This window comes from Chiloscyllium punctatum, chromosome 25 (genome assembly GCF_047496795.1).
Source record: "Chiloscyllium punctatum isolate Juve2018m chromosome 25, sChiPun1.3, whole genome shotgun sequence".
Lineage (NCBI taxonomy): Eukaryota > Metazoa > Chordata > Chondrichthyes > Orectolobiformes > Hemiscylliidae > Chiloscyllium > Chiloscyllium punctatum.
The window spans coordinates 64,812,894-64,825,659 of record NC_092763.1 but is presented as its reverse complement, the minus strand read 5'-3'; the positions used below and the strand labels follow the sequence as shown (position 1 = coordinate 64,825,659).

Below are 12,766 nucleotides of genomic sequence, written 5' to 3'. Positions count from 1 at the left end.
GTAGAGTGGGTTCTTCCTTGATTATATGTTTTATTGAAATATGTCTCTTGATTAAACTTAAATATATGCCATAACTATTAATTTAACCTGGAGCAGTGTTTTGTAGATGAATACAATGGTGCTATTTTTTGGGTCTGGAGATTGTGAAGGAGCAAAAATGACCTTTAGTAGAGTGATATGCACTTCTTGTTGGATGTAGCAGTTTAGGGAGAGTTTAAGGGGTACTGAGGATTATACCTGCAATAAATGCTATTGGTTGTGAATCCTATCAAATCGAATTGATTGGTTGGAGATACAATGAGGAATTTACAAAAGCAAGGGGATGTGATGGATGACACTTATAGGAAGGGGGTAAGTCGCAGATACAACCACATAGATGGGCTAACTCCAGGAAAGGTAAGAGAGATAGGCGGTTAGTGCAGGAGTCTTCTATGACTATCCCCATTTCAAACAAGTATGACCTGATCAGGTCCTGGGGATTTATCCATTTTTATGCGTTTCAAGACATCCAGCCCTTCCTCCTCTGTAATATGGACATTCTTCAAGATGTCACCATCTATTTCCCTACATTCTATATCTTCCATGTCCTTCTTCAGTAAACACTGATGCAACATACTTGTTTAGTATCTCTCCCATCTCCTGCAGCTCCACATAAAGGCCACCTTGCTGATCTTTGAGGGGCCCTATTCTCTCCCAATTACTCTTTTGTCCTGAATGTATTTATAAAATCCTTTGGATTCTCCTTAACCCTGTTTGCCAACCTATCTCCTGTCCACTTTTTACCCTCCTGATTTCCCTCTTCAGCATACTCCTACTGCCTTTATACTCTTCTAAGGATTCACTCAATCTATCCTGTCTATACCTGACATATGCTTCCTTCTTTTTCTTAACCAAATCCTCAATGTCTTTAGTCATCCAGCATTCCCTACACCTACCAGCCTTTCCTTTCACCCTGACAGGACTATACTGTCTCTGGACTCTCGTTATCTCATTTCTGAAGGCTTCCCATTTTCCAGCCTTCCCTTTACCTGCGAACATCTGCCCCCAATCAGCTTTTGAAAGTTCTTGCCTGTCAAAATTAACCTTCCTCCAATTTAGAACTTCAACTTTTTAAATCCTTTTCCATCATTATTTTAAAACTAATAGAGTGATGGTGGTGTGTGATTTGTCCAGCCCAGTCCAACACCTGCACGTCCAAATCATGGCCATTTATTTTAACCTAGTTTCCAAATAACTGGAACAGGAGAGAACTGAATGTTGAAACTTCAAGTTCATATTATAACTGTCCCTCAAACTAAAGGCAGGTGCTGGGAAAGCTGTTATTAAAAAAAGAGATAAAAAAAACGTAGAGGTCCTCAGTAGATCAATCAGCTTTATTGGACCTGCACCAGACTGAGTGCGACTACAAACATTCCCCATTTGTCTGTGTATGGCTGTTTATAAGTATCGTGGGATGGGAGTGCAAGTTTGGAATGAGTCCTGCCTCAGGCTCCTGAGTCAGAGAGACCTGACCAATTTTATCCACCTCCTCTCCCCTCTCTCTATTATCTTTCTATGTAGAATGGCTACAGAGGCGGAGCGTCTGCTGTTTATGTACTGTCCGGGGATTCGTTTCCTCTGGAGCTGATTGATTTTGATAGTTCCATTTATTCTGGCAACAGGCAGACAGCGGGCGACGACACGCACGTTTACACTTGGGATTTTTGTATGTTTACAGAGAAAACTCGCTCCCGGGCTGTGACTGTAGATCGGTGCAGCCCCTGGTTAAAGTCAGGCCAAAAAAAAAACCCCATTATATAAAACCCATCGGGTGCAGACCAGACTGATCGGGAAAACAAGTGCACGCAGCTAGCTGGCTGGCAGCGAAAGGGGAGGGGGAATGGACGGCGAGGCGACAGAGCTGAAGCAGACGGTGGGGATCGGCGAAGTGGCTGAGCTGCAGCAACTGGAGGAGCCCGAGGGCAGCGCCCCCGAGTTACCGTCACAGGCGGCCTCCGCTCCGGGAGCACAGTCCGGCTCCCCCGTGCCCGAAGGCGGCTTCGGCTGGATCGTGGTTTTCGCCACCACCTGGTGCAACGGCTCCATTTTCGGCATCCAGAACTCGTTCGGCATTCTCTACGTGATGCTCCTGAATGAGTTGCAGGCTCTTGGCGACCCGAGCATCCAGTTTAAAACTGGTGAGTGCCAATTGTCCAGGTCGTTAGCGACTGACACTGCGCCTGTCCAACTTGCAAAAAAAATCCCCCTAACTCGCAAAGTTGCTGCATCCAGACGCTGTCTGTTTGATATAAAACGTGATTAGCACGTTATATGTATGTTGTTTGATTTATTATCGTCATGTGTAAGCATAAATTCTGCAAGAGAGACGGTTTGCACCTTAATAGGTTAGGGACCAGCATTCTGGCAGGCAGGTTTGCTACTGCAACACTGCTACATTTAAACTAAGTGGGGTGGGGGCAAACTGGTTGTTGAAGAAGGAAATTGAAGGGAAAGTTAGAACAAGAGAAGTCAAGAAAGACAACTGTATCAATGAGGCAGAAAACTCAGTAAGGGATCATGCTGTAAGGTTGAGTGAAATAGGAGTTGATGGGAAGGGTGAGGGCAGTAACAAATTAAAAATACTATACATGAATGCACGAAGCATTAGAAATAAGATGGATGAGCTTGAGGCTCTTTTGGAAATTGGCAGATACGATATTGTGGGGATAACTGAGACGTGGCTTCAAGTGGACAGGGCCTGGGAAATGAATATTCAAGGCTACACGTGCTATCGTAAGGACAGACTGATGGGCAGAGGGGGTGGGGTGGCCATGTTGGTAAGGGAGGATATTCAGTACCTTGCGTGGGGGGACCTAGAATCAGGGGATGTAGAGTCAGTGTGGATAGAGCTGAGAAATTCTAAGGGTAAAAAGACCCTCTTGGGGGTTATCTACAGGTCCCCAAACAGTAGTCTGGATGTCAGATGGAAGTTGAATCAGGAGATGAAATTGGCCTGTCGCAAAGATGTTACTACAGTTGTTATGGGGGATTTTAACATGCAGGTAGACTGGGAGAATCAGGATGGTATTGGACCTCAAGAAAGAGACTTTGTGGAGTGCCTCAGAGATGGATTCTTAGAACAGCTGGTGCTGGAGCCGACCAGGGAGAAGGCAATTCTGGATCTGGTATTGTGCAATGAACCAGAATTGGTCAGGGACCCCAAAGTGAAGGAGCCATTGGGAAGTAGTGACCATAATACAATAAGCTTCAATCTGCAATTTGAGAGGGAGAGGGTACAATCGGAAGTGACAATATTTCTGTTGAATGAAGGGAACTATGGAGCCACGAGGGAGGACCTGGCCAAAGTTCAATGGTGCAATATCTTAGCAGGGATGACAGTGGAGGAATAATGGCGGATATTTCTGTGTATAATGCAGAAGTTGCAGGATCAGTTCATTCCAAAAGGGAAGAAAGATCCTAGGAGGAGGCGTGGGTGGCCCTGGCTGACGAGGGAAGTTAAGAAACATAGAAAGTTAAAAGAGAAAAAGTGTAACACAACAAAGATAAGTGGGAAAACAGAGGACTGGGAAGCTTTTAAAGAACAACAGAGGATTACTAAGAAGGAAATACAAAGAGAAAAAATGAGGTACAAAGGTAAACTGGCCAATAATATAAAGGAGGATAGTAAAAGCTTTTTTAGGTATGTGAAAAGCAAAAAAATGGTGAAGACTAAAATTGGGCCCTTGAAGACAGAAACAGGGGAATATATTACAGGGAACAAAGAAATGGCAGAAGAATTAAATGGGTACTTCAGATCTGTGTTCACTGGGGAAGACACAAGCAATCTCCCTGAGGTAACAGTGGCTGAAGGACCTGAACTTACGGGAATTTATATTTGCCAGGAATTGGTGTTGGAGAGACTGTTAGGTCTGAAGGTTGATAAGTCCCTGGGCCTGATGGTCGACATCCCAGGGTACTGAAGTAGTTGGCTCCGGAAATTGTGGATGCGTTGGTGATTTTCGTCCAGAGTTCGATAGATTCGGGATCAGTTCCAGCAGATTGGAGGGTGGCTAATGTTATACCACTTTTTAAGAAAGGTGGGAGAGAGAGCAGGAAATTATAGACAAGTTAGTCTGACCTCAGTGGTGGGAAAGATGCTGGAGTCTATTACAAAGGATGAAATTACGACACATCTGGATAGTAGTAACATCATAGGTCAGAGTCAGCATGGATTTATGAAGGGGAAATCATGCTTGACTAATCTTCTGGAATTTTTTGAGGATGTAACTCTGAGGATGGACGAGGAAGATCCAGTAGATGTGGTGTACCTGGACTTTCAGAAAGCGTTTGATAAAGTCCCACATAGGAGGTTAGTGAGCAAAATTAGGGCACATGGTATTGGGGGCAAAGTACTAACATGGATTGAAAGTTGGTTGTGGATTAGTGGTGCTGGAAGAGCACAGCAGTTCAGGCATCATCCAAGTAGCTTTGAAATCGACGTTTCGGGCAAAAACCCTTCATCAGGAATAAAGGCAGTGAGCCTGAAGCGTGGAGAGAGAAGCTAGAGGAGGGTGGGGGTGGGGAGAAAGTAGCATAGAGTACAATGGGTGAGTGGGGGAGGGGATAAAGGTGATAGGTCAAGGAGGAGAGGGTGGAGTGGATAGGTGGAAAAGAAGATAGGCAGGTAGGACAAGTCCGGACAAGTTATGGGGACAGTTACTGAGCTGGAAGTTTAGAACTAGGGTGAGGTGGGGGAAGGGGAAATGAGGAAACTGTTGAAGTCCACATTGATGCCCTGGGGTTGAAGTGTACCGAGGCGGAAGATGAGGCGTTCTTCCTCCAGGCGTCTGGTGGTGAGGGAGCGGCGGTGAAGGTGGCCCAGGACCTCCATGTCCTCGGCAGAGTGGGAGGGGGAGTTGAAATGTTGGGCCACGGGGCGGTGTGGTTGATTGGTGCGGGTGTCCCGGAGATGTTCCCTAAAGCGCTCTGCTAGGAGGCGCCCAGTCTCCCCAATGTAGAGGAGACCGCATCGGGAGCAACGGATACAATAAATGATATTAGTGGATGTGCAAGTAAAACTTTGATGAATTTCCACATCCATCAAAGTTTTACTTGCACATCCACTAATATCATTTATTGTATCTGTTGCTCCCGATGCGGTCTCCTCTACATTGGGGAGACTGGGCGCCTCCTAGCAGAGCGCTTTAGGGAACATCTCCGGGACACCCGCACCAATCAACCAAACCGCCCCGTGGCCCAACATTTCAACTCCCCCTCCCACTCTGCCGAGGACATGGAGGTCCTGGGCCACCTTCACCGCCGCTCCCTCACCACCAGATGCCTGGATGAAGAACGCCTCATCTTCCGTCTCGGAACACTTCAACCCCAGGGCATTAATGTGGACTTCAACAGTATCCTCATTTCCCCTTCCCTCACCTCACCCTAGTTCTAAACTTCCAGCTCAGTAACTGTCCCCATAACTTGTCCGGACTTGTCCTACCTGCCTATCTTCTTTTCCACCTATCCACTCCACCCTCTCCTCCTTGACCTGTCACCTTCATCCCCTCCCCCACTCACCCATTGTACTCTATGATACTTTCTCCCCACCCCCACCCTCCTCTAGCTTCTTTCTTCATGCTTCAGGCTCACTGCCTTTATTCCTGATGAAGGGCTTTTGCCCAAAATGTCGATTTTGAAGCTACTTGGATGCTGCCTGAACTGCTGTGCTCTTCCAGCACCACTAATCCAGAATTTGGTTTCCAGCATCTGCAGTCATTGTTTTTACTTCGTTGAAAGTTGGTTGGCTGATAGGAAACAAAGAGTAGTGATAAACGGCTCCATTTCAGAATGGCAGGCAGTGACCAGTGACCGCAGGGATCAGTACTAGGACCACAGCTTTTTACAATATATCTTAATGATATAGAAGATGGTATTAGCAATAACATTAGCAAATGTGCTGATGATACTAAGCTGGGTGGCAGGGTGAAATGTGAGGAGGATGTTAGGAGGTTACAGGGTGACCTGGACAAGTTAGGTGAGTGGTTAGATGCACGGCAGATGCAGTTTAATGTGGATAAATGTATGGTTATTCACTTTGGTGGCAAGAACAGGAAGGCAGATTACTACCAAAATGGAATCAAGTTAGGTAAAGGGGCAGTACAAAGAGATCTGGGTGTTCTTGTACACCAGTCAATGAAGGTAAGCATGCAGGTACAGCAGGTAGTGAAGAAGGCTAATAGCATGCTGGCCTTCATAGCAAGAGGGATTGAGTATAGAAGCAAAGAGGTTCTTCTGCAGCTGTACAGGGCCCTGGTGAGACTACACCTGGAGTACTGTGTGCAGTTCTGGTCTCCAAATTTGAGGAAAAACATTCTAGCTATTGAGGGAGTGTAGCGTACGTTCACGAGGTCAATTCCTGGAATGGCGGGATTACCTTACACTGAAAGACTGGAGCGACTGGGCTTGTATACCCTTGAGTTTAGAAGACTGAGAGGGGATCTGATTGAGACATATAAGATTATGAAAGGATTGGACACTCTGGCGGCAGGAAACATGTTTCTGCTGATGGGTGAGTGCCGAACCGGAGGATACAGCTTAAAAATATGGAGTAGACCATTTAGGACAGAGATGAGGAGAAACTTCTTCACCCAGAGAGTGTTGGCTGTGTGGAATGCTCTGCCCCAGAGGGCAGTGGAGGTCCAAGCTCTGGATTCTTTTAAGAAAGAGTTGGATAGAGCTCTCAAAGATAGTGGAATCAAGGGTTATGGAGAAAAGGCAGGAACAGGATACTGATTAAGGATGATCAGTCATGATCATAATGAATGGTGGTGCAGGCTTGAAGGGCAGAATGGCCTACTCCTGCACCTATTGTCTATTGTCTATTGTGTATCGAGACACAGTGAAAAGTATTGTCTTGTGTGCTGTCCAGACCATTCATACCTAAGTGCATAATGGTAACAGAACAGAATGCAGAATATAGTGTCACAGCTGCAGAGGAAGATCAATTCTAATATATAAGAGGTCTGTTCGTAAGGCTAATAACAAGAGAAAGAGGCTGTGTGTCATATGTTATATGAAAAGCGTATGCTACATTTAGCAGAAAGAATGACATTTGCTGCAAGTCAATGGAGCTTTGTTTGTGTCTCCTTGTTGGGAGTTATATCAAAGCTTAGCACTTAAACCAAACCAGGATCTTTTCGGAAATAATTTTAGAAGTGGTAGATTTTCCCAAGCAAGATAATGAGAGAAAATGCAGGGAATACTCAGTAAGTCAAGCAGCGTTTGGAGGGAGATTCGAATGTCCTAGCTGCAGTGACTGTTTCTGGTTGGACTTCACATTTCCAGCATTTGCTTTAACTGAGATGAGTGACTGAACTGTGCAGCGTTTGAGCAAGTGAAGCGTTGCGAATAAAAGCAAAATTCAGTGAATGCTTGAGACTCGAAACGTTGGCCTTTATTTTTCTCCACAGATGCTGCCAAATCTGCTGATTTCTCCAACATAAAAGATCTCTGGCAAACTTGAAGTGAATCAGAGAGACAGCTCTTGGTTGGAATCATGCCCAGCAGAAACAAAAGTGGTTGTAATTGTTGAGATCAGTCACTTCAGTTCCAGGACATCTCTGCAGGAGCACCTCAGGCTAAATAGTTTCCTAATCAAACTGTTCAGAGTTGCAATTCTGCACCTTTGGAGCAGATGGGTCTTGAAAGTGGGCTTTCTGGCTCAGAGGTAGGGACACTGCCATTGTGTTACAAGAGCCACAAGCTCCTCTTAGAAACTCCAACCTTTGGAATCAATCTGCTGAGAAATGTTATTACACACCTTTGAAGCAGATGGGACTGGAGCCCAAGTCTCCTGGTCCAGAGGTTAGGGACACTATCTCTGCACCACAAGAGCCCTGATCCGTAACAAGGACAGAACGCCCCTAGTGCTCACCTTCCACCCTACCAACCTTCGCATAAACCAAACCATCCGCCGACATTTCTGCCACCTCCAAAAAGACCCCACCACCAGGGATATATTCCCCTCCCCACCCCTTTCCGCCTTCCGCCAAGACTGTTCCCTCCGTGACTGCCTGGTCAGGTCTGCGCCCCTCTACGACCCACCCTCCCATCCTAGCACCTTCCCCTGCCACCACAGGAACTGTAAAACCTGCGTCTACACCTCCTCCCTAACCTCTATCCAAGGCCCTAAAGGAGCCTTCCACATCCATCAAAGTTTTACCTGCACATTCACTAATATCATTTATTGTATCCGTTGCTCCAGATGTGGTCTCCTCTACATTGGGGAGACTGGACGCCTCCTAGCAGAACGCTTTAGGGAACATCTCTGGGGCACCCGCACCAATCAACCACACCGCCCCGTGGCCCAACATTTCAACTCCCCCTCCCACTCTGCCGAGGACATGGAGGTCCTGGGCCTCCTTCACTTCCGCTCCCTCACCACCAGACGCCGAGAGGAAGAACGCCTCATCTTCTGTCACAAAACACTTCAACCCCAGGGCATCAATGTGGACTTCAACAGTTGCCTCATTTCCTTTTCCCCCACGTCACCCTCGTTCCAAACTTCCAGCTCAGCACTGTCCCCATTACTTGTCCGGACTTGACCTACCTACCCATCTCCTTTACCACCTATCCACTCCACCCTCTTCTCCCTAATCTATCACCTTCATCCCCTCCCCCACTCACCCATTGTACTCTATGCTACTTTCTCCCCACCCCCACCCTCCTCTAGCTTATCTCTCCACGCTTCTGGATCTCTGCCTTTATTCCTGATGAAGGGCTTTTGCCTGAAATGTCGATTTCGCTGCTCCTCTGATGCTGCCTGAACTGCTGTGCTCTTCCAGCACCACTAATCCAGAATCTGGTTTCCAGCATCTACAGTCATTGTTTTACCTGGGTGATGTCCTCGACCCAACCATGATTAGCTGCTTCATCAATGAGCTTCTTTTATCATCAGGTTGCTGGGGAGGGGGGATGTTCTCTGATGATTGTAGTTCTCTGTGCGATACTGGCAGATTTGAATTCCTCCAGTACTTGCTGTTTTTTTTATTGTCATTGGTGTACAGCGATATTTTGATATGCTTTAATGCCACTTTTAGTAGGTTTAAAACAAAATGCTGTTATGATTGTAAAACTAACTTTCAAATCATGAGTGTTTTGTGCTAGACGTTTGAAGTGATTTCTGAATAATCCCATGTATTCAAGCTTGAAGTGAATGGATGTCAATGAAAAGAAACCATAATCTGTTTTAGATTGATTTAACTCCCCTATTTCAGTGAACGGCTCCCTAATTACAATCTTATCAACTATCACAATGAGGGGAAAACTTCCCTCCTACATCGATATGCTGTAATTCTATATTCAAATGTTACTGTTTGCTGTGTGCAGCAATTCTTTGCTGCAATTTAACACTTAAAATTTATTTCCAGATTAGCTGGAGATCTCTTCTGATCATAATTCACGTTAAAGGAACAGGGAAAAATAACCATCTGTGTTCTTGTATAGACAGACTCACAATGTTTCAATAAGATTTCTGAAGTAAATATATTCAATTTGCCAAACTAAATAGATGAAATTTAGTTCGGTAAAAACAATGACTGCAGATGCTGGAAACCAGAGTCTAGGTTAGAGTGGTGCTGGAAAAGCACAGCAGTTCAGGCAGCATCCGAAGGGCAGTAAAATCGACGTTTCAGGCAAAAGCCCTTTGGTTTCTGAAGAGTGTGACTATTCTTCATAACCCCCGAAGGATGTGAGTGTACCTTAAATTTTAGGGAGTATTGGCCCCTTTACCTGAAGCATGGCACAAACACTATGTACATAATGCTGTCATAGAAAACCATTTTGGCAACTTTTAAAAATTCATTCATGGGATGTGGGCATCGCTGACTGGGCCAGCATTTAAAATTGCCCTTGAGAAGGTGGAGGTGAGCTACCTTCTTGAATTGCTATAATCTACCTGATGTAGGTAAACCCATTTGCTGGGCTTTTGGGAGGGTGTTCCAAAGTTTTGACCCCACGAGGATGAAGGAATGGCAATATAATTCCAAGTCAGGATGGTGAATGGCTTAGTGGGACCTTGCAGGTGGTGGTGTTCCCAAGTATCTGCTGCCCTTGTCCTTCTAGATGGTAGAGATTGCAAATTTTGAAAGTACTGTCTAAGAAGCCTGGGTAAATGGTTGCAGTGCATCTTGTAGATGGTACACATTGCTACCACTGTGCATTTGTGTTGGTGGCAGTGAATGTTGATGCTGTTGGGTGAGTGCCAATTAAATAGACTGCTGTGTCCTGGGTAGTGTTGAATCTCATGTGTGTTGCTGGAGTTGTACTTATCCAGGCAAGTGGAGGCTATCCCATCAGGCTCCCGAAATGTGCTTTGTAGATCTTGGACAGGCTTTGCAGAATCAGGAGGTGAGTTACTTGCTGCAGTATTCCTAGTATCTGACCTGCTTTTTTTAGTCACAGTGTTTATATGACTGATCCAGGTCAGATGTTGATAGTGTGGAATTCAATAATGGTGATGTCATTGAATCTTAAGGTGGGCAGCATGCTTGAATTTTCTCTTGTTGGATATGGTCACTGCCTGGTGTTTGTGTGGCATAAATGTTACATGCCACTTATCAGCCCAAGCCCAAACATTGTCAAGGTCTTGCTGAATTTGGATATAGACTGTTCACAATTTGAGGAGTCATGAATGGTGCTGAAGAGCACCGAGTCTAATTTTTCTACCAGCTACGCAATCTTTCAAGATCTATGCGGGGCATTGACTTCCAGAACCAGAAGTCAATTCTATAATTGTCGTGATGATGGTGATTGCCACATGTAGAACATTAGAGTAGCTGCGCACATGTGCAGCTTAGTGGGAATGTTGGTCCTGAACATTGCGCAATCATTATCAACTATCCACACCTCTGACCTTATAATGGAGAGGAGCTCTTTAATGAAGCATCTGACAATGACTGTGCCAGTGATACTACACTGGGGAATCCCTGAGGAGATGTCCTGGAGCTGAGATGATTGCATTGAATTATTGTCACATGTAGTGAGGCATAATCTTTGTCTTTGGCTTTGTCTTCCCCACCCATAGCCATCTTCCTTTGTGCGAGGTATGACTCCTACCTGATTCCCATTGACTTTAGTTTTGCTAGGACTTCTTGATGACGTCATGGGTGCCCTTGGCCCAGTGTGCCAAGGGCAGCCACTCTCACTCATTTGAATATTTTCCAGTCTTCAGGCTTAGTCAGTCCCAAACAACTAAATGTTAAATGAGTCTATAATGCTGATCAATAACATGCATTGTAAGTGGATGTTCTAAGTGTTTAACTGTACGCGGTGCATGTTAACTGTGCGAAACCAGGCTTTTACTTTTCTTGACTTAATAACATAAAGAAAACATAAAGAAATTAGATCCAACTGGAAAAACTTGAGAGCTGTAAAAATATGTTAGAAGTGCGTGTGTCTTCAGAGTTATAGATTGCAACCCCCTGGGTTGTAGGGATGTGTTGTTCATGCGTAGAAGCACCACTATCCTTCACCACTTGGTTTTATAAAGGAGAACAAGAACTTGATGTTAAATTTAATTGCTGTAATGGATTCAGTCGTGAAGACATAGCGATGCTTCGTTGACTTGTTCCATGTTTTATCTGCAACTGTGTGGAATTGGATAATGGTATCAAAAAATGTTTTATTCATAGTTTTGCAATTTAATTGACTAATATTGCTTTAAAGTCATCTTGCTCAGTGGAATAGTCTTCATCTCAGACTACGTTATCTGTTGGAGGAAAACCTATATTTGCCTGATCAAATGAACATCATATTTAAAGAAGACTAGAGTCACTCTCCTCACTTCATAGCCTTGAACAAAGAAAGAACAAAGAAAATTACAGCACAGGAACAGGCCCTTCGGCCCTCCAAGCCTGCATTGATCGTGATCCTCTATCTAAACCTGCTGTCTATTTTCTAAGGATCTGTATCCCTTTGCTCCCTGCCGATTCATGTGTCTGTCTAGATCCATCTTAAATGACACTATCGTTCCGCCTTTTCCCTCACTTGAACTCGTGACCCCTAGTTCCGCACTCTGGGGAAAAAGCTTCTTGCTATCTGCCCTGTCTATACCTCTCATGATTTTGTCGACCTCAATCAGGTCCCCCCTGAACCTCTGTCTTTCTAATTAAAATAATCCTAATCTATTCAGCCTCTCTTCATAGCTAGTGCCCGCCATACCAGGCAATATCCTGGTGAACCTCCTATGCACCCTCTCCAAAGCATTCACATCCTTTCGGTAATGTGACCAGAACTGTACGCAGTATTTCAAATGTGGCTGAACCAAAGTCCTACACAACTGTAACATGACCTGCCACCTCTTGTCCTCAATATCCCTTCCAATGAAGGAAAGCATGCTGTATGCCTTCTTGAATACTTTACTGACCTGCGTTGCCAACTTCAGGGAACAATGGATCTGAATGCCCAGATCTCTCTACATCAATTTTCCTCAGGACTTCTCCATTTACTGTATATTTCGTTCTCAAATTGGATTTTCCAAAATGCATCACCTCACGTTTGCCTGGATTGAACTCCATCTGCCATTTCTCTGTCCATCTCTCCAATCTATCTATATTCTGCTGTACTTTCTGACAGTCCCCTTCACTATCTGTTACTCCACTAACCTTAGTGTCATTTGCACAGTTGCTAATAAGGCAACTGATACCTTCCTCCAAATCATTTATATATATCACAAATAAAAGTGGTCCCAGCACGGATCCCTATGGAACACCATTGGTCACAGGCCTCC

At 44.9% G+C, this 12,766-nt stretch overlaps 1 protein-coding gene across 1 annotated transcript in view; it reads left to right on the top strand.

Annotated features, from left to right (window-relative positions):
- The first annotated feature begins 1,571 nt into the window (after window positions 1–1,571).
- The window catches only part of slc16a2 (solute carrier family 16 member 2), a 99,285-nt gene continuing 88,090 nt past the window's right edge, over window positions 1,572–12,766 (top strand). Inside the window, exon 1 of the mRNA XM_072595435.1 lies at window positions 1,572–2,177. Within this exon, the coding sequence (XP_072451536.1) occupies window positions 1,880–2,177 (298 nt within the window). The 5' untranslated portion in view covers window positions 1,572–1,879. The remainder of the gene's footprint in view (window positions 2,178–12,766) is intronic.